This window comes from Arvicanthis niloticus, chromosome 9, assembly GCF_011762505.2.
Source record: "Arvicanthis niloticus isolate mArvNil1 chromosome 9, mArvNil1.pat.X, whole genome shotgun sequence".
In the NCBI taxonomy this organism is placed as follows: Eukaryota; Metazoa; Chordata; class Mammalia; order Rodentia; family Muridae; genus Arvicanthis; species Arvicanthis niloticus.
Window position 1 is genome coordinate 79,256,090 of NC_047666.1, and position 22,785 is coordinate 79,278,874.

The 22,785-nt window shown below is 39.3% G+C and overlaps 2 protein-coding genes across 8 annotated transcripts in view; one reads left to right on the plus strand and one right to left on the minus strand.

Moving 5' to 3' along the window:
• Positions 1 to 22,543, minus strand: part of LOC117715809 (solute carrier organic anion transporter family member 1A5) — a 69,761-nt gene extending 47,218 nt beyond the window's left edge. For 4 of the 7 annotated variants that reach the window (XM_076940784.1, XM_076940787.1, XM_076940786.1 and 1 more), the window contains exon 1: positions 22,340 to 22,543. In XM_076940784.1, coding sequence (XP_076796899.1) covers positions 22,340 to 22,363 — 24 coding nt within the window. In that variant the 5' untranslated portion in view covers positions 22,364 to 22,543. The remainder of the gene's footprint in view (positions 1 to 22,339) is intronic. The other 3 variants (XM_076940788.1, XM_034512651.2, XM_034512652.2) reach the window with 1 other exon arrangement.
• Iapp (islet amyloid polypeptide) lies at positions 6,528 to 13,221 on the plus strand. Its single transcript, XM_034512653.2, has 3 exons — positions 6,528 to 6,619; positions 6,937 to 7,031; positions 12,764 to 13,221. The coding sequence occupies exons 2-3, from the start codon at positions 6,949 to 6,951 to the stop codon at positions 12,960 to 12,962; spliced, it is 282 nt and encodes a 93-aa protein (XP_034368544.1). The 5' UTR covers positions 6,528 to 6,619; positions 6,937 to 6,948; the 3' UTR covers positions 12,963 to 13,221.
• Positions 22,544 to 22,785: the final 242 nt, after the last annotated feature.

Below are 22,785 nucleotides of genomic sequence, written 5' to 3' on the forward strand. Positions count from 1 at the left end.
TTAATATTTTCCCAAGACCCAATCCACTCTAAACATTGTGTTTATGTGATTATCTGTACTTTCTTAGATAAGAAGCAATGATTTTTCTAGGGAAGAGGGGGATTCCTGACCATTTGCAGAGAATAGCATGGGGCTGAAGAGATGTTTCCTTGGTTAAGAGCACTTGCTGCTCTTCCCAGAACACACATCAGATGGTTCTGAACCACCTCTAACTCCAGCTACATGAGATCCAACACCCATTTCCAGCCTTCATTGGCATGAACACACTTGTAGCAGACACAAAGACTACACACTTAAAGTTCTAATTAAAATACTCTAAGAATGTCAGCTTTTCAAAATTCCTGCCAATACAAATATATCTAAAGTCCTATGAAAAGGAACAAATATCACACAGTTTGAGTGGGAATACCATTTAAATGGTTTCATGTCTTCCCAAAGTGCAAAGACACATGTGATACCCCTTTGTTCCAGTATTGATAATATGGGCTTTGATTTTGTGCTCCATGTGGACCTTCCAATTCTATCAGTATCAAGATACTAATTTTCTATTTGTTTCATAGGACATTTGTACGGAGTTCTATAGATCATACAGTCTCTTGTCTATCCTTAATTTACTAATCTTAGCTTCCAGTGAAAATTTAAAACTCATTTAGTTGTGTTAAATGCAGCAGATGGATTTCTGTGCTAGGATAGGGTTTTTCTTATCTCACAACATAGACTAATTTAAGACAATACAAACTTTCATATTTTTATTCTATTCAGTGGATTACAGTCTACTTCCTTGATCACTGCATTAGTTACTTTTCCCATTCCTGAGACAAAATATCTGACAGAAGCACTATGAGGCAGAAAGTATTTGGCTCACACCTTGAGGGTGTAATCCATCATGGCTTGGAGATGGTAGAGAAACTGAGAGGTGGCAGTCTCATTGCTCCCACTGTCAGGAAGCAGAGATGGATGTTCATGTTCACTTTCTCCCCTTTACCCTAGTCCATAGGATGGTACCACCTATATCCGCTAAACTTTCAGGATTTGTCCCATAGATACACGGGAGGGTGTGCCTGTGGTGTGTGTGTGTGTGTGTGTGTGTGTGTGTGTGTGTGTGTGTGCATGTGAGGGTCTATTCATGTTGAGAGCTTCCTTGGTTATTTTCTACCTTGTTAATTAAAGCAGATTCTCTCTCATGAACCCCACCACTAGCCTAGCTAGCGAGTTTGCTAAGGGAATCCTCTGTCTCCAGGGACTATCTGCCCCCATGCCTGTCCTACTTTTACATGCTTCTGAAAACTCACACTCCAGTCTGCATGGTTGCTTGGCAAGCACTTTATCTACTGAGTTGTGTCCTCAGCCCCCAGGTAGTAATTGTTTAAAATGACAAGGCCAGTGGAAATCCAAACATCGTGAGATTCCTAATTAATGTGTCAGAGAGAACTCGCTGAAGTGGAAAACCTCCACAGTGCTGGTGACTCAACGGTGCTTTCACAAGGTGTGAGGGCTTTTCAGGCAAAACAAAAGTTTTTCTTAACAGGCCTTCTGGAGATTTTGGAAACATTTTTATAGTTAGCATTTGCCAAGGTTGCATACTCATATTACACTGTTAGTTAAGAACGGGAAGAGAAAGAGATCAGCACTCAGCTCACTTCCTCCTGTTTTATTCTGTTCTGCCTTACACTCAATAGGATGAAGCTGCCCACATTCAGGGTGTGCCTTCACTCATTTCTCAGCCACACTTGACTTTTTATGTGATTACAGGTAAACAAACATGCCTTATAATCTGAACACCATGAGCCAATGCTCCAGTTTCATCTATTCTAAGCCATGTTTCTTGAGTTAATGGTTTCTGGAAACCTACAAGGAAGTAGCCTTGTAGCCTCTTGCTATGGGCATTTGTTACGAGTTTCCCTTCTGCAAACCTGTTGAGGATATCACTGTTATATATGAAGAAATGCATCAACAAAGATCAGCGAATACCCAAAAATAAGGCAAATGGATCCAGCACAGATGGCCGTGAAGAGGATGAATGCAAATTAAAACAACAACAACAAAATTCCTCTAGAACATTAAAACCAGTTGTCTCTGGCAAGAGTTTGTAAGGAGCTATCAACATTCTGTAACTATGAGACTATATAGAATTAATGTCAGGACACTGAATAGTCAAAGTGTCCTCTCCAGTTCATCAAGAAGTTGTAAAGCAGCTCCCTAAAAGACATTATTTTTAAGACTTTATTTTTCTTGTTTTTAATTATGTGTACATGTGTATATTTGCATGAGGGTATGTGTATATTAGTACAAGTGCCCACAGATGCCAGACATGTCAAATTAGCTGGAGCTGGAGTTATAGGAAGTTATGGGCCTCCCAGTATGGGTGCTGGGTACTGAATTGGGTGGGATCCTCTGGGAGATTAAGAGGTCTTAATCACTGGAGTATTCTCTCTAGCCACCCTGAAAGATACTTTTGTATAACATACATAGACATGTGTTGAAATATAAAACACAATCTTTCTGAGTGCATCCAGTCTCTGGGTTGACATCACATTGGCTGTGTCTCAGGCCAAATAAATAATCATGGTGCTAACTGGCTATGGCCAAAGGCTTCATTTCCCCCTGAGTTTTTGCAAAAGACTTAATCATGACTCATCAGTACAGATTAATATAATTAAATGACACACATTTATTACTAACCAGGCCATAATTATGAATTCGTGGAAATTCATCTGCTTTCAATTTCATCTCCACAATAGCCGAAAGGGTTAGACATCATAGCAAATAGATGATATTTACTCAGATTCCTTATTTTTAAAAAAATCCTATTAGACTTACCAACATGCTGCTTCCCTTTCCTCTGGATGACAGAGTCTGTCTACCTGATGCAATCTAAGTAAAACAACTCCAAAACATCCATTTGGGGTGGCTCAAGTTTCCTGTGCTTTTCTGTAAGGAAGCACTGAGGAGTTTCTATCAAAAATGTACTTTAGGGTGTGAAGGTGATCTGGAAGTGAAATCTGTCAATCATCAATCATCAATATTAAGCCAGCTAATCTGGCTGGGGTATGTAGATATCTTTCAACTAACTCAGTGCAGGAACCCCTCCCTACCTAGAAATAGTGATATGCACAGTGAATGGGGTCTTACAACATCAATTAACAACTATAAAAACATCCACACAGACGTACACAATCCCACACACAAGCCAACCCAATGGAAATTATGTCTCTTCTCTTCATTGATTCTATATTGTGTCAAGTTGACAATCAAAGCTATCCATGACACTAGCATATATAGGTGAGTTACAGGTCCTTCTCTATATATATAGTAAGACCCTGTCACACAGGAAGGAAAGAAGGAAGGAAGGAAGGAAGGAAGGAAGGAAGGAAGGAAGGAAGGAAGGGAGGGAGGGAGGGAGGGAGGGAGGGAAAGAAGGAAGGAAGAGATGGGAGGGAAGGAAAGGGGAGAGGAGAGGAAATGTTGGGAATGGCGTGTCAGAACCAGTTTATCTGGCTTCTGTTTTGTCCATAGCTTAGATTTGTTCCTTTGTCAAAACTGTCCCTTCCCCCCCAAAATGGTGTGACACTCATGCATAAACTGTTAAAATGAGCATCTTTGTATTTGTATTGTTTTCAACATTGCCAAGGTGCTATGGGAAATTAAAATTACAAAATTAGAAAAAAAATAAAATTATTGAAAAAAAAAACAAAAAAAGGAAGAAAGAAAAGAATGGTCAAATGTATTGCAGAGGAGTAACATCCTTTGATTCTGATAAAATTATCGCTGAACACTTAGAACTGGCATCTCCATAAACAAACCCATGTATTTTCAAAGTTTTGGTAAGTTTCACTCACCAAATGACTGATGGACTAAAATATTATATGCACTGACTTTGAGAAATACCAGTAAAACTGAGAAAACTATACACAGCTTTACCGCCCACCTGTAGATCTCAGGGGCCTGAGACAAGGTGCCCCTTGAGCCATTGCGCAAAGCCTTTCCTGCCACACTCTACTCTAACTACCAGCAAGATCACCTCACTAGTAAATTCTTACTGACGCATTGTTACCACTGCTGTTTAAGTTTTGTATTTCTTCAATCCATTTCTTCTATCTATTTCTATCTATTCTATCTATTTCTTCTATTTCTTCTATTTCTTCTATCTTAATAGCAGTTCTTTTGGTGGTTTTCTTCTTTCTTTTTAATTAAAAGTATCTGTTCATCTCTGTTCTGAATTTTAACACACTGAATGCCAAAGAGGTAAGTATATTAAGTCTAAAGAACCTTTTGGAATATTTCATGAAATATGATAACTCCTTATTCAAATGACTACCACAGAAAACAATTTAAATAAGAGAAATAAAATGAACAAGTTAACTATAAAGTTACTCCATGCAAGACTCATTAATTTATCTCCTGTACACAGGACAATCTCCCTACTTTAAATTTATATAAACCTAAGAGTTCTGTTTATTTCATAGAGGAGAGTACTTCCCACAGTCCCCAAGCTCTGGCCAATAGAGAGCTTTTCCTTTGTGCTGCTGGGCTGTACAGGCTTCCCAGGTTGGCTGACTCCAGCTGGAATGGTCACTTGGGCATCCCTGTCTGCATGCTGTCCTAGGCTGAAATGCCTTTAGGATGATTTCATCTGCACTCCCTCCATTGCTGCCTGCTGAAGCCTCTACACCAGCTAGACCTGAAGCTCCATCAGCAGGAACTGAATCCACCTCACCTCTGTGTCACTTCCCCAACCTTTATTCAGTTCAGTGTCTGGAACAAAAAAGATGCCGGAACTGGGGCTATCACTCAGTGATGGAGTGAGCCTAGTGTGCACGGATCCTGGGGCTCAATCCCAGAATGGGAAGGCTCAAATTTATATATTTAAAATGTGGGTTTTCCAACTCTGATGAAAAATATAGCCCAAAACACATCATAAAATTTCACAAGCCATAAAGAAAAGATCAAAAGGGCTTCTACAGAGTTTTATAAAAGTCACACAGTATAATCAGGAACTATTTCTCTCTATAAGGACACCACTTTTCTTTATTGACATACTAGTGGTTAAGCTGGTATAGTTAGTTAAGTGGTTATAGCTGACATATAATGCCTTCAAAGGTAAAATTTAAAATGATATGCTACCTATTGTACATAAGGATCCACTTGTAGGAGAGTGAACAGAGACTAAAACCCAGGAGTGGCATCTTCGATACAAGCACTTTGGAGATAAGACAAGATTAGGTGTTCAAGGTCATCCTCGACTACATATGGAGTTCAATACCAGACTGGGGCAACTTGAGGCTGCCTGTCAAAACAATATGGAATGTTTTAAATGGAATAAAGATAGGATCAGAAACGGAAGACCATGAATTTTCCTGTTCCCTTTCGCTTGAAAAGTTGTTGTAAGACAAACTCCATTTGAATAAGGGATCAGAAGCTGAGGAGACAACTCAGTCACTGAAGCGCTAGCCTCACATGAGGACCTGCCTTTAGGACCCATGTAAAATTGTGCTGCATGATTGTGTGTGTGTACCTAGTACCAGAACTAGAGAAGCTGAAACAAGGGGTCTTTGGGGCTCCCCTTGTAGCCACTCTAACCTAATGGCTGAGTTCCAAGTCACTGATAGAGTATGTTTCAAGGGAGACAAGTCAGCCCTTCTAAGGGTGACTCCTGAGTTTGTCTTCAGGCCTCTACGTGTAGGCACTCAAAACACACTTAAACGTGCACATGTGTGCACGCACGCACACACACACACACACATGCACACACACACACACACAACCAACCAACCAACCAACCAATCAATAATGAGCAAATCATATCTGCCTATGTACAATGAGGTGTCTATCTAATTCCTGATAAATAAATCTTTAGACATAAAGATTTAGTGTTCCGCACTTCATTATGAGTGGCTTTTGTTCTCCTATTAAAATATATATTGTTTCTTTTCCCCTTGAGATTTTCATATGTGCATACAAATGTGCTTTGAACAAATTCAGCCTCCATTCTTCTTTCCAAGTCCTCCCAGAATGTGCCCTACTTCATACACTCCCTCAGAATTCCCTGTAGTCTTTTTAAGAATCTGAGTCCAGTAGTGTACCCTTTTATGTGCTTTTTTAAAAACAGTTCATACTGTGATATTTCTGAGTGTCCATGACACTGAAAAAGTGGCTTCTTTGTCCTCAGTTATAATTTCTCATTTCTCTAGCATTCTCTTTGAATATAAATACACTTTATTGTTATTCCTAATTACTATATTTTAAAAAATCACTTCCTTACTGTCAGACTTAATTGTTCAAAAATTCACTTGTATTTCACAAAAATGGAAACTCCAAACTCCTACGCCCCCTGATGCACCATCAACCACACAAAGGCACTCAGTGTGTGGTCTGCTAATATTTACCCAAGTGTTAATGTCATGATGGCCCACCTGTTCCAGCTGCCAATGAAAGAGTTTCCGTCTACAGGATGGACATTAATGACAGAGTCTCTCTGGTGACAGACCTAAGCAAGTTGAGGGATATATAAGAGCCGGCTTGCTAATTACCAAGCCGCACTTGCAGGCTTGAGCTATAGTTCCTGAAGCTTCAGGCTGCCGACGCATTTTCTGATATTGCTGCCTCTGACCACTGAAAGGTAATGGATCCCCTGTGCTGGGGAAGACATTACTTAGTAAAAGAAATCAATCTTTATGTTACCTGTAGGACACATGCATTTCAGGAAAAAAGAGTAAAAGAATAGTTTATTATAATAGGAATTCTCAGGTTGTTAGAAAGAAAAATGAATATTTGGAACTATTTCAAAGGTGATAAGCATCAGTAAAAAAACAAAAAAGAAGAAGAAGACAGATCTTTGTAAAATACATTTTAAAATTTCTTTGATAGTTCCAATTTACACTTGCATCAATCAGAACTGAAGGGGGTAACTTGATTTCAGTGTTTTTTTCTTTTCAGGAATCTTGAGAAATGATGTGCATCTCCAGGCTGCCAGCTGTCCTTCTCATCCTCTCTGTGGCCCTAAGCCACTTGAGAGCCACACCGGTTGGAAGGTTGGTGACCCAAAAATTCCAACTTCTTTTGAAAAATGTGGGGAAATCAGAATGTAACAAATTACCCTTTGTACCATTCAATTTCTAAGCAAATACTGGTAATGAGAAGCACTTGAAGCTGAATGGTTTCATAACCCTGTGTTCTTTATTTAAGGACAAGGTCAGCAACTAAGTTCTTGACTTGTAGAATGTTTAATAGACAGCCATGACTAGAGATGTTTGCCTGAAAATGTATTAGAACATACAGGGGCAAAGCCAGAGTATGAAAACGGGGCAGCTGAGACACAGACATTCAGGCTGACTGAACACAGTACTGAAAAAAACTGAAGGAATCCCAACAACAACAACAAAAAAATGTTTTTATATCAATTGGAAATTTGGTAGATATTTACAAGTTCTTTTCCCTCTTCAGGGAGGTCTATAAGTATCCAAATTTCTACATCGTCTTCTGAAAACTGATGTTATAAAATAGGAAACAAATGGATGGTTTAAGAAGTTAAATTTCGTAATTAGTTTTAAAGTCATTTGAAAGTCATTACATACTGTAACATTACAAAGTTATAAGAAGTTATTTTATATCAGAAGATGACTTCTGGGCCTCTATGAATGTAATTTACTGATATCTGAAATATTTTTAATGTGTAGACTGTACATACATATAATAGTGATTTCTGAGGAAGGCTTGTTGGAAATATCAAAAGTAAACAAAGAAAATGAAATGGTCATTTGACGAAATCTAAGATAATTTAAGACAGCTGGAAGAATAGAAGTAATTACAACCTTCAGATAGAAACCACTTAAAACTGTAATTCTCCACCTATTTAAAAGATTCCTAAGACCAAATCTATGAATCTCATTTAAATAATATAATGAGAATTTGTACCTAAATCAATTTTGCTCCATATAGTCTTAAAAGACCAAACTTAGTCACTCATTGATAGCTCAAAGAATTAAATTTACTTTTGAAAAAGAATATAATTTAAGTCTCTCATTAGAATTATCGTCATCATCTCTTTATTTTTTCTGGTGTATTTGTTCTTGGGTGAAGGTCTGTGTCAATGTGCAGACATTTCTACAGCACCCACTATGACTAATACAGGAATTATCAGAAAATAGTTTTTGTCATCTCAAGACTTACCTGGTTTCACTGGGTGTTCTCAGAACTGACTTTAATTTTCAATTGGCTTTTTTAATGATTAAAATAACTGTAAAACCAATATGGAGTTTCTAATAAGCAGAACAATTGAATGATTGTGGGAAATCCAATGGTATAACTAATGTGTCTGCCAGTAATTTCTATTATTCTCCTAGTACATACAGATACTTGCTCAGCACCTCTAGCAAGTGTCTCTATGTGTGCTCTTATACAGTGGAATTAACTCCAAAATAGAATAATTCACAGCATGACTGTTAGATAATTTTGTGTTTTTTATAATCATTTATCTCATACAAACTAACAAGATATCCTTAATATGTCTCAATGTATGTCTTTACATCAGTAACTTTTTTGGTGATGGGGGATACACACACACACACACACACACACACACACACACACACACACACATACATACACATGCATAAACATATATGTGTATAATTGGATCACTGGGAGCGCCCAGGAGTGTCTGCACAATTCTACATAATGTAGTCAAGTCATTAAAAAGAAAATGCCTAAAGTGGAGATATCATTTCTTGTACTAGTTAGTTTACCTTTTCCCAGCATCCTAATGATTATTTTTTAATAGTTTCGTGCATGCTCTCATCAACTTTTGGTGGAAGCTCCCCTGGGGGAGAGCAATTTTTCATCTATAAAACAAGCTTAAGAGTTCTTGATGAGTCTTTCGTGAGGAGTGGTGGCTCTGTCATTAACTCAATAAGATAATGTTTTATTTAGAATAACTTATTGCTGTTAATTTCCTCTAGTCAGTTGTCAAAGTCCAGTCCCACAACTTGCCTGTAAGGAACTCTATACTCTGTCCCATCACTGCCAAGAGCATCTTAAAACAGAGATTACACTGCAGTAATAGCTCATTATGTCTACTATCTCATATCTATCTATCATCTATCTACCTATCAGTTTGCTGGTTCACAGGGCAACTTCTAATCCTAGATGCATTTTAGGAAATTTCATCTTTATTTAAAATTTAATATCTGGTGTTTGGAAACATTGCCAAAACTCCTTAAAGCATTAAGTCATTTTTTAAAATATGGTGTTCTTGTATACTATAGTTTCAAAGAAGAGACAATATTATTGAGATGGATACAGACCAAAAATACAGATCCCTCTGAGTGTGGTGGCACACACTTGTAATCCCTGAACCAGAGGGAAGGCAGGAAGGTGATGCTAGCCTGAGATTTAGAAGTGGGAACTTACTTCAAAAATGAACAAATTAAAACAAAACTTTGTGTTCCACAGTGGGCTTCCTCTGGACTGATTGATTCTTTATTGTATATTTATACTAAACAAAAAGCCAGGTCACTTGATGTTGCTGAAAGAGCTTTCTGTAATTAGAAGTACAGGAGTGAGAAATAAAAATAATTGAAATATTTCATATAAAGCATTTAGGCTCAGGACACCTCAACGCAGAGGCAATAATGAGTCAAAACTTCCTCCATAAAGTCCTCACAGGGACATACCTATTGTACTTACTCCCCAGTGGGATGATATCTACTTGGTCCTGGGCAAGTAATAGTTAACCCCATAACTATTACTTTCCACTGTACACGTAACCAGACCTCAACAGTATTTCAAATTTTATAAATCTGAAAATGAAAACACTTTCTAATCCACACAGTAGAGAGTGTTACTATTTTATATCCGCTTACAATTCCATTTTGAAAGTACATTGACAAAGTTTTTATTTCTGAAATATCTTTCAAAGCCCAAGTGTTAAAAGTTTGGTCGTTAACCCGTGGTACTTAGAGAAGACAGTAGAAACTTCAAGACAGAGAGAGCAGAGTAGGGGTCTTGTGTCTTCTAGGGAAGTTTGGGGAACATGGTTTCTTCCACTTCTATTTTGTTTGCTTACTGGTTACTCTGCAATTACCAGCTTGCTTCATCTCACAACGACCTACTATGATGTGCGTTCATAGAGTCCACAATAATGGCCAAATAACCCTCAGCTGAACACTCCAGAACTGCAAGCTCAAATGTCTTTCCTGTCTTTAATTTGATTTATTTCAGGTATTCTTATACTAGCAGAAAGCATGACCTATTCCAAGAATGTAGAGTGGAAATAAATAAATGCCTGAAATAGAGGTACAAATCTGACTGGAGTGGTACATATCTGTAAGCACACTTTGGAGAAGTGGAATAATCACAAGTTGGAAGCTACCGTGGGTTACATGGAAAGATCGAGGCCAGCCCCCACTATGTAGCTAGACTTAAACATAAGTAAATGTATAAATAAATCAGCTAAAATTCAAATAAACTTTAAATCCCAGTTATAATTTCTGAGTTATTGCTACTATTATTATTCAGTTGTATGGGGGCTATAAACCCTTGACATAGAGAGACTCCAGTCGTCACAGCTGGCCTAGCCCTACAGTGAAGTTTTTAGAAAGCAGAAGTCTACATATTCATGCCAAGGACTCCCATGGAGCAGAGTACTGGAACAGTGATCAATTCATTCTTCCCGTAACTCTATATATACTCTAGAGTCAATAGTAACTTTTAGATGACTTTTTTTTTTTTTTTGTCAAAAAGGAGTGCAATTTTTGAATCACCACATATTCCAAACTAGATATAAATTATACATTCTAATTCCTTTTATATAACAGAAAATAAGCCCATCAACAAGACTTAGACGACAATAAGATAAAGAGTTTATTATTATAAGAATGAATGCCATCTCAACGCCCATAATCAGCTTGAAGAAGCTAATGAAGAGTCAGCACCCCTATTCCCTGGGCTTGGGGACTAAGATGGTAAATGTTGGACTGTCTTCCTAGGGAAAAGTAGTGGTTTTGTGGGAATAGAGAGGATTAGCTAGGGGTTAATTGCATAGCCATAACCTATTAGTAGAAATCTGTATAATTAATATCAAGATGAAGATATAAATTCTTAAATGGCATCAATTTACTTTGATTACAAATTTTAAGGTTTTCATTGGCATGAGCTTCTTAGTGATATAAGAGTGAGATGAATATTGTTACTCTCATAGGCATTGTACCAATATAACACATTTAGGAATACAAAGCTTAGACCCAGTCCTTCTTTAACTTTTTTTTTAACTGATTTGAGATGGTCAGCCTGTGAGTTAAGAGACTACAGCAAATTCATGGCTTGGAGTTTATTATAAGGGTGTTCTCTATGTTTTATTTAGAAATAGCTGAGTGGAGTTAACAGGCAACAGTCCAGATTACATGGATATCCTTACATGGATAGTTGGTTTTCAAAACATCAGAAATCCTTAGAATTGACATCACAAACATTTCTGTATTAATCTTCATTTTCATTAGAGACCTGTCTGCTCCAGACAGCTTCCTATATTGAATTCTAAGAAGAAATTGAGCATCCTTGGAGTTACTCCAGTTGTGGTGAGACAACCACCAGGCAAGAATTGCCACTTTCCTTCTACAGACAAATTACTGTCCAGAAAAGGACACACTTGCAGAATAGTCGACTGATTATATCTGCCTATACAGAGTAATCAGCCCTTAATAATTCTGCAGCACTAAGGTCTGTCAGATGATCCTGGGCCAGAAGGCAGAAGAACAGATGCTCCAACGTTTTGAAGTAGAGCGAGTGTCCAGGTGTTCAGAGGTCTCTATAAATTGGCTAAGTTTTAGAAGCTATGCTTTGTGCTTCCCACAATTATAGTTAACTCAGTCATTCTGGATTTCTGGTGGGGTTGAAAACTTATAGCTATTTACCTTGAGAGAAAAGATTTGAGTGGATGGTCGTCAGCTGACATTCATCCTAAAGCCAGGTTCAGAACTAAATGTTTTAGTTAGGATAGATGACAGAGGTGCTGGTTAGTCAACAAGAGGATAGACTGGGTATTAGGACTATCTTGTACCTCACGGGTACAAATTGGCATAATTATGCTCTAATTGTATTTTGAGAGAAAAGTTTCATTTTAACAGGAAGGGTGATGTGTAGGAGGAGCTAAGGTAGGAGGAGTACTGAGAGGAAGAAAAGGAGTAAGAAGAGGAGAAGAAGAAGGAGAGGAGAAGCCAGGTGATGAAAGAGAGAAAGAGGGGGGAGACAGGGAGGCAGATATTCATGTATCTCCACCAGTCAAAGATAGTTGTTATATCTAGGTTGCGTAGTGGGTTACACCTCTGATTGAACAATACCAAACTTATAAAGCCTATGATTAACATTATTTTTAAAAAATGTATAAATGCAAAAAGGAAAAGGGGGCATGGGATAGGGGTTTTCTAAGGGGGGGGATGGGGAAAGGGGATGGCATCTGAAGTGTAAATAAAATATCTAATTAAAAAAAAAGAATGAATGCCAAGTATTCAAAGAGATACTCCTGGTACTGTGAACCGCATGCTGATCCCAGTGAAGACTGTTGTGTGATTCTGTGGTCAGAAATTGATCCTTCTGCATGTTCTAGCTGTCAGAAATGTCTATAACAAAGATGTTTGCAAACCAAAGCACTGAGTGACTGCTATAACTGAGTGACTGCTATAAAAAATTCTCCCCATCTTTGGCTACGTACAATGGTGAAGGTGACATGACTGCCTCTCAACCTGGTTCTTCTTTCTTATTTGTTCAGTGGTACCAACCCTCAGATGGACAAACGGAAGTGCAACACAGCCACATGTGCCACACAACGCCTGGCAAACTTTTTGGTTCGTTCCAGCAACAACCTTGGTCCAGTCCTCCCACCAACCAATGTGGGATCGAATACATATGGCAAGAGGAATGTGGCAGAGGATCCAAATAGAGAGTCCTTGGATTTCTTACTCCTTTAAAGTCAATGCACTTTCGTATCTCTTACTTTATGTGTGAATGCTCTGATGGTTTCCTGAATAATTTAACAGTGCCTTTTCCATTCCCCCAGTGAATGTGCTTCTGCTTGCTTGAGTGTTGATCAAGGTCAGGGTGAAGACAATGTCTGTAATCACATGTTCTTGCTATGCATTTATATTTTAGAGGCACTTAAATTTCTGTTTGTACCTTGTAACTTTATGATTCAAGCTTAACAATAAAGGAGACCATGGGATCATGAAACTTGACAAGTCATTGATAGCTAATAGTTTCTGATTCCAGACATTGGGAAAACAAGCATTCTAAATACCTGCTCAGAAGGTATTTCAAAATAAATTAGCAAGATCTTGTTCTAATTTAATTAAAATATTTTAATTCTATTTTTGTTGTTCTTGTTGGTAGTAAGAGGACATTTTAAAAGATAAAAGTTGTTTGTGTCCATGAGGGGTTTATTGGGTTTTTTTTTTTCTGCAGAAAGCTTTAATGACATGTTTATTCTGCTGAAGAAGCTTTCAGCAAAACTCCAACATATTTGTAGCCAGCATAGTTCAAAAGGATCTTGTCTTTTATTCTGCATGCCTTCAACTAAAAGAGCACAGATCTGTGGAAACAAAACATGTATGTCAACTTATTCTCTTGGCTCAGTCACGGAAGAATGGAAGAATGACATGACTGTGTAAATCGATGTTATAATCTGCATGCTTTTCCATGACTGTAAATTGGAACCATTAGAAATAACACTAATGCACACAAATGTCTCTAATACTTATACCGTTTTTTCAAACTGGGATCTCACTATAGAACCCTGACTGTCTTTGAACTCATTATGTAGACCAGGCTGGCCTCCAACTCAGAAATCTGCCTGCCTCTGCATCACAAATGCATAGATGTATAAACTAAATCATGAACATTTCAAAAACTAAGCAAAAGAGAAGAAAACAGAAAGAAAGAGTGAGCCATGGCTGGAGAGATGGCTCAGCAGTTCTGAGTTGCATCTCATACAGAGGACTCAAGTTTAGCTCCAAGCACCATATATGGTAATTCACAGCCACCTGTAACCTGACTCCAAAAGGATTGAAATCCTTCTTAGGACCTCTATGGGCACCTGCACTCATATACATCTAAATATTAAAAATATGTCATTTTTAAAGAAACCAATGAGTATAATATCCAGGTACATTTATATTTTCATTATCTGTGTCACTATTAATCCTATAAAACCCTTTGATACTGGTACACTTCTGGAATAATGTCAATGAGCTGACTCATGCAAGATCATGTAACTAAAAATGTAGGTCCAGAGCCTACCACCCTGACCCTACAACTCAGGCAGTTTATCTACTTCACACACAAGCAGAAATTCTTGTCTCCTCCTTCTGGCATGCATCGGAGCTTCTGCTATGTGGAGCAGTGCCTGAAAAGTCTCTTCTTGAGTTGACTCCTAAGTTGACAAACAACAAACCTGGCTTTGAGAATAATGGTCTTTGCCCGAAACATTATGAAAGAGGTTTTTTTAGATCTTACATTTTTAGAACCCAAACTAGAAAAAAAAAGTTTGAAAAGCAGTAAATCAAACTTAAATACTTCTAACATTGAAAGATTGTTCATAGTGTATTTTTTCTTCCAACTTCCAATAATTTAAATGCATTATTATTATTATTATTATTATTATTATTCAGTGCGTGTCTGTACACATATGTGATGTGATGTGTGTGTGTGTGTGTGTGTGTGTGTGTGTGTGTGTGTGTGTGTGCACATGTGCTGAAGTACATGTGTGGGTGTCAGAGTACAACAACTCGGTGTCAGTCTCCACCATCTGCCTTGTGTGAGGCTGGTTCCCTTGTTTGTTGGTCCCCTAGCTGGAGATGCCAGTCTTCCATGGATTCTTCTCCTCCTCCTCGTCTGCCCATCTGACCATAGGAGTTCTGGGATTACAGATGCTATTGTTCCTCTCTACACGGGTCCTGAGGATTCACACTCAGGTCTTCATACTTGCGTGCCAAGTGCTTTACACACTGAGCCATGTCGATGGCACCTGTATTCATCTTCCTGCTGAGACTGTTGTTTCTGTGTTTGGGAACTTTGAGTGAGTAAGCCCGGTGTGGTCAGTTCTTCAAGGACTTTCCTATAGGATCCCAGATAACGTGTTCATCACAGCTACTCATGGGCATTGGGCATCTGACTTATGTCTGTTTCATACCTCACACAACATACCTCCACCCCTTGGCTGTGTATTCTGGTCACTCACACAGCTTCTTTCACCTCTGGGATGTGCTCAGCTCTGTGTGAATGGTATACATTCTGTATGTGGAACCCCTCCTGATCCACTCATCTTCCTCTGAATTCCGAGATATCCACATTACTCTTCCAACACCAGTTTGCCCAAGCATTCCCTTACGTACAATTGTGTATGTAACTTCCTTTTGAATTTGAAACTATCATGGTGATGATGACTTCAAAACTACCTTGGAGAAGCTCACAGTTTATAACTTATATTTTGGTCACTGTGCTCAGTTATTGCCTGTCTGTCTGTCTGTCCTGTAAGCTTCCTCAGGTCAGAGTTATATGTGTACTATCTATCCTCCTCATACTACTTAAGTTGTTCATTTTAACAAAACAGGTGTTCAGTGCAAATCGTTGTCACCTGTGAATGATAAAAGATCAAATGCAACAGGCTTTGGGATAACAATAATTTTGGCTAGTACAATGAAGTTTTAAAAGAATGTAGCTTCTTTTTATGTTCTCTTTATAAAACAAGGATAATGATGCCTTCCTCACATAGTTTTAAAGAGTGGGACTAACATAAAGTACCTGACATGCCTTTTGTGTCTAATTAGCCATGACTAACTTAGCCATGATGACTGTACCTAAACAAGGGGTAAGGTGACTTGATATTACAGAGTGTACTTCTGTTAAAACGCAGAACTTGAAAAGTGGAAAAGAGAAATATAATAAAGGTCAGAAACCTAATCAGACATAAAAAAAAAAAAGTTAGAGAAAGCCTCAGAGGTAAACAAAGAGAGGACTAACTGGACAATCATCCACCCACATGCTGATAGGGTATATGCTATCAGATCTCTTCCTGCTCCAAGAGCCAAGGGACACAAAAAAAGTCTGAGCTGCACAACCACATCTAGAATTTCAAAACTTTGACACAGCCATGTAAGACTCAGGCTCTGCAAATCCACTGTCTTCCCTGTGAGAATGTCTTGCTGTTCTCCAGAACAAAGGCTAGGGTCCCTAAAGACTGCCATGAAAATCCTCTTAAAAGCAGATTAGAAGAGAAAAAGGAGGATCCATAGTCCTCAATGGATAGAACTTAAGTGGATGGAAATTTTACCCCATGCCTTGGTTACTTCTTACTGTGGTAAAGTACCCTGACATAAGACACTTGAGGGAGAATGTGTTTATTTTGGTTTACACTTCCAGAGTACAGTCAGTCCATCATGGTGGTGACATCACACTGTTGGAGGAAAGTAGCTGGAAGGAGGCGTCCACAGAAGGAGGAGGAGAGCAATGCAGCTTATGCTCAGCTCCCTTTATCCTGTCTCTGTGGGCTAGCATCCCATCTTAGTCAAGGTGCCTATCAATTGTGGTAAAATCATAACCAAAAGCAACCGGGAGAAGAAAGACTTTGTTTCAGTTACTCTTTTTTTGGTTTTGTTTGGGGTTTTTTTTATTGAATATTTTATTATATTTCAGATGTCATTCCCCTTCCACAGCACTGTCTACCACTGAGGGAAGTCAGGGAAGGAACTCAAACAGGGCAGGAACCTGTAGGCAGGAGCTGATGCAGAGGCCATGGAGGATGTGCAGATTGTCTTGCTCCCCATGGCTTGCTCAGCCTGCTTTCTTATAGAACCCAGGACCACTTGCCCAGGAATAGCAGCTACTCTTAACAACAGCCTGGGCCCTCCCCTATCAATCAATAATTAAGAAAATGCCATATAGCAGGATCTTATGAAGACATTTTCACAATTAAGGTTTCATCCTTTTAGATGACTCTAGTTTGTGTCAAGTTGATATAAAAACCGAACAAGCACACCATCCAAAAAATTCAGTTGGGTCTTCCCACTTCAACTAATGTAATCAAAATCTCCCACAGCATACAGAAGTTTATCTTCCAGGTCTTTCTAGATCTCACTAAGTTGACGATTGAGACTCACACCACATATATAACAACCTGTTAACAAATTAAACTTGCCGGGCGGTAGTGGTGCACGCCTTTAATCCCAGCACTTGGGAGGCAGAGGCAGGTGGATTTCTGAGTTCGAGGCCAGCCTGGTCTACAGAGTGAGTTCCAGGACAAGGCTACACAGAGAAACCCTGTCCAGAAAAACTAAGATCGGATGCTAACCCACAGAGACAGGAGAAAGGGAACTGAGCATAAGCTGCATTGCTCTCCTCCTCCTTCTGTGGACGCCTCCTTCCAGCTACTTTCCTCCAACAGTGTGATGTCACCACCATGATGGACTGACTGTACTCTGGAAGTGTAAACCAAAATAAACACATTCTCCCTCAAGTGTCTTATGTCAGGGTACTTTACCACAGTAAGAAGTAACCAAGGCATGGATTTATGTAGCTCCCAAAATATAGATTTTGGGGATGTGAGTTGCTTTTCCCATGTGGTTTTGTCACTCATGAGAAAACAAAGATATTATCAGTGCAAAACAATGAAAAATAAATAAATAGAAGATTGGTGACTCCTGCTCGGAGAGTGATAAGCTCTCTAGTTTCATTAAACACTGTTGAACCATCGAGGAAATTTCTAATCAACCAATGTACAAAATTCTTCAAAAGTTACTCTTCAATCCGTTTTAAATCTGTGTTCAAGCATCCCAGAGACTTCCAGGTTTTAAAAAAAAAAAAAAAGAAAGAAAATTAAATGTTGTCTAAGGTAAATATACCTTTCCTTGACTTACTAGGGAATGAGGAAGTCCCACACTAGACAGTACCCAACTAATTATTTGGTTAGAGTTGGTGTTATCTAAGTGGAAGAAGTGCGGTAGGTAGTTCTTTCATAAATCTAGATAATATATTTCAAATGTTTCTCAGAAATCATCAAAGGGATGATTATCATGACCAAATACCAAATTCCTCTGAGGATTTTGATTACTTTTAATAAACCTAAAGAAAATAAGCATTCACCAAAAATCTTTGGTATAATAGTGTATATATATGTGTGTGTGTGTGTGTGTGTGTGTGTGTGTGTGTGTGTGTGTGTGTGTATGAAAAATTCAACTAAACAGGGCTTATGGAACATGCTTGCAATTTCCATACTCAGGAGGCAGAGATAGGAGGATTTCTGCAAGTTGGCCTAAATAGCGAAGTCAGGCTTACCTTGGACTAGAAGGCTAAAACTCTAGTTTTTTGTTCTGTTTTTAAGAGGGGGGGAGTCATATAATCAAAAGGCAATAGTAAAACTAGATCTTAACACAAAACACAAAACAAGAACTAAAAAAGAGGCCTCTGTCTTTTGTAAACAGAAACTTCTGCAAAGCTAATTAACTGACTGGAAAGTCAGTCAGTGATCTCGGTGAGGGTTGCTGGTCCAGAGGCATATTATCTCTCGCCATTTCTATCCCTCTTAATAACCACTTAATGCCTTCCATGCCTGGACTGATAGCCTTGGATAAAGCATTTGAAATGTACAGAGCGCCAGCTTTACAGCCAACCAAAAAGCTAGAAATACTGCCAGAAAACATCCAGGCCTGCATCAGAGGCCTCTCCACTTCGTGTTAACCCCCCCACCTAATGTTCCCAATAATGTATTTGATAAATGACTTCATTTTGTACTGCTACTATAAACTGCTTCCATATTGGAGCATGGACTTCTGGGTAGCCTATGTCTGTCTTTATGAGCCGTGGTCACTCACGTTTGCCTCCCGACTAAACTCTCCCTTATGTCTGCAGAGATAAGCTCTCTAGTTTCATTAAACACTGTTGAACCATCGAGGAAATTTCTAATCAACCAATGTACAAAATTCTTCAAAAGTTACTCTTCAATCCGTTTTAAATCTGTGTTCAAGCATCCCAGAGACTTCCAGGTTTTAAAAAAGTCCATGCTCCAATATGGAAGCAGTTTATAGTAGCAGTACAAAATGAAGTCATTTATCAAATACATTATTGGGAACATTAGGTGGGGGGGTTAACACGAAGTGGAGAGGCCTGAGATGGGAACTTTGTCTCTGCCTCAATACCTTCACTCAGTAATTCTAACCCAGCCATGATTCAGTGGTGATTGTCACAGAGCAAAGCTGAGTCAAGAGTTGCTGGAAGTGGTGTGTAGTGTTGCGCCCACAGACAATGCAATGCTTCAAAAGCCCAGGAACAGAATCCTTAGGAACTTCTGGAGCAGATCAACCTCGTGAGTGTGTCTCCAGTCAGCTTATTGAAATGTGACAGCAAAATCCTGAATTGTGACTTCATTTCAGGGCAGCAATTAGAGCAAGTGAATCCTGAGCAGGGTTCTGGACAGCTCTGCAAACTGAGCTTTAGACAAAGTAGAAAGCATGCCGCAAAATCCAGCCATTGTTGTGGTGGATGAAAATGTTGCCCACAGGCTCAGCTGGCGATGCTGTCTGGGAGGTAATGAGACCTTTGGGACATGAAGCCCCTACGAAGGAAGTCATTCCTTGTGGAGCTGGCCTTGAGGTTTCTAGCCTGGCTGTGCTCTTTATCTGACAACCTTAGATATTTACATATTACCAGGACTTAAAAATAATCTATGACTTCAGCCCCTGGCGGTCAGTGGATGTAAGGACCGAGCACATGGAATTATAAATCCTTCTACTCATCCTGTTTGGGATGAAAGAAGATAAAAACAACATAGCAGAAACCGAACTAAGCTCTTGGAGCATCTATAAGAGAAGTAAGCCAGTCCCACAACAGCAATAGGATTAGGCAACAAACAGAGTGTGTGTGTGTGTGTGTGTGTGTGTGTGTGTGTGTGTACGCACGCGCGTGTGCATGTGTGTGTGTGCGCACGCGCACGTGTGTGGATGCATGCGCACACATGCGTTTTAGTAAAAAGCAAAATTATAAACACTTGTAAAGCACACAGTTTAGGTCTGACAAGATAGCTCAGCAGGGAAATGCACTTACAGACAGCCTGAGTTCCAACCCTGGGAACCTACACAGGGAAGAGAGAACTAATTCTCTTGACATACATTCATGGGTTCATGGGGTACATGTGCCACGCATATACACTCACACAGACCCACGCAGATAAATAAATGAATACATAAATATGATTTTTAAAAAATAAGCTGAACTGACTTTAAAAGTTAAGTCAAAGAATAAACATATCGGATTTGCCTATGAATATAAAAAAAGTATTTTAAGAAAGAAAGTAGGCATGGCCAGGTGAGATCCAAAATCACGGCACCGATCCAAGTAAAACAGTGTACTCTGAGCGCAGACGCAGGCTGCTGGCACAAGGCTGAATCCAATGAGAGCTAGGACAATGGTGGTATCATGAATAGCTCAACAGGAAAATTGGAGCTAGTAATAAATGCCTTTGCTCATATGACTAGCGCCCCTCCAGCAAACTCAGAAGAGAAATGGCCATGGCCAGTGTCGGGTTCAAAAATTCAAAAGGCAAGAGACTGAAGGTTTTTTTTAAAAGAAAATTTAAAGTTGCAAAAACATTAGGGAAATGTCAATCCGAAGGAAAAATAATTTTGAAAAATATATTTTAAAGGGGGAGGGGACACAAAAGCAGCAAGACCTAAACAGACAGAAAGCACAGTGGGAAAGCATGGATCTACTTCATAATAATCTGATAACTCCCAGGCTCAAAAATACCACAAATGGAGTAAAGATGATGGTGTGGGGAGATGTCTGAGGAAAAGCAGTTTGTGACTTCAATGTGAGGGAAAATATAACTCATAAAAAGGAAAATAACCCATGTGGGTTTTTACAGGGGCCATTAGATGCAGTGAAATACACCCAAAACAACATATGCCCTGGCTTTAGACAGTACATGAAGGAAATGAAGAGCTGCCCAACACCCAGGGGTCTGTGAGCAGCAGAACACCAGGTCTGTGTGATTTCACTTTGGGGGACCCATCTGATGTCACCTACAGACCAAGCATGATTTATATGTGCATGCTGACACAGAAAGTTTTCCATAGTGCAGCTTTAAATGAAGATAGCAACAAACCCTAAATACCATATGATATTAAAGACCTGAATGAAAGGATCATGGTTACACGATCCATGCATTCCATGCATAACCACGTCTATGGTTACATGCAATGATGGATGTTTTCCTACACTCTTTTCGGATACAGAAAAAATATGAAAATAAGCAACAACTGACTCTGTGTTCCTATTTGTTTGTTTGTGATTTGTTTTGTTTTCGAGACAGAGTTTCTCTGTGTAGCCCTAGCTTACCTAGAACTCACTCTGTAGACCAGGCTGGCCTCGGACTCAGAAATCCTCCTGCCTCTGCCTCCCAAGTGCTGGAATTAAAGGCGTGCGCCACCACTGCCTGGCTGTTTTTAAGCAAGGCTTTTCTTTTTGATTTTTAACATGAATGCCCATGAAGTGTGTGTGTGTGTGTGTGTGTGTGTGTGTGTGTGTGTGTGTGTGTGTGTGACTCTCAGTAGTATGTGTGTGTGCAGTGTGTGTGAGCATGTGTACGCATGTGTGCGCGCGTGTGCGTGGCTGTGTGTGTGTGTGTGTGTGTGTGTGACTCTCAGCAGTGTGTGTGTGTGTAGCGTGTGTGAGCATGTGTACGCATGTGTGTGCATGTGTGTGCATGCGTGTGTGTGTGTGTGACTCTCAGCAGTATGTGTGTGTGCAGTGTGTGTGAGAATGTGTATGCATGTGTGTGCGTGTGTGCATGTGTGTGTATGTGTGTGTGTGTGTGTGTGTGTATGTGTGTGTGACTCTCAGCAGTTTGTGGACAGCATGGATAGTGATGACTCTCCATTGGGACTTGAAGGGTGGGAGATAAGAACCTATGGAGAAGGCAACGCTCATGAAAATTAGAAAGGTTGACATAGAGGAACTAAACAAAGAAAAAGAGGCCTTCCAGGCCATTGACAAAAAAAGAACAACAACACTACTGAGACACAGTTAGGCTCTCTTCTATTCCACCAAACCACTTGTAGCTGCACACTTAAAAACTCCAGGCACACTAAACTGTGTGGGGATAAACCATCATGTTGCCATTACACAGAATAAATCCAGCATTAAATCTAGTTGCCATTGCTATCAGGAATTTTAAAAGCCGATATTAGAAAACTCAAAGAATCTTACATTTATTATGTATAATTAAATCTGCCTCTTTTTTTCCCAAGCAAAAATTGCAGGATCGCACCCCCCACAGCCAGAGGAAATGAGTGACTTTTACCTGCGCATTCCTCACCAGTTCCATTGACACAGTTGCTTCTGGTCTATAAGCTCACTGATGCTGTCCTATGTGAGGTGCTGAGAGACCAAGTCTGTCAGGAGAGATACACTGCAGAGTGCAGGCAGGAGCCTCCTGTCCCTTAGGAAAGCAGGCTGGTGAATAAAGAGATCTTTGTTTACATAACTTCTAATCTTTTGTTAAAGTTTCTTTGGTTCTGAGGGTTGCATAAAACAGGTTATAATCTTGAAAACAGATTCCAAGATTAGCCACTTGGAGCCCGGGGCTCCTCCCTCCTGATTTATTTGGTTTCAAGCAGTTAACTCCTCAGTGGCCTTGGCTCCAATTGAAACATAATGTCAAAAAACCACAGAAAGCTCCTTCAAAGTTACTTCCTGTTGCTGGCACTCAGATTTTTTTTTTTCTCTCTTCTCATTAAGAAGCCTTTA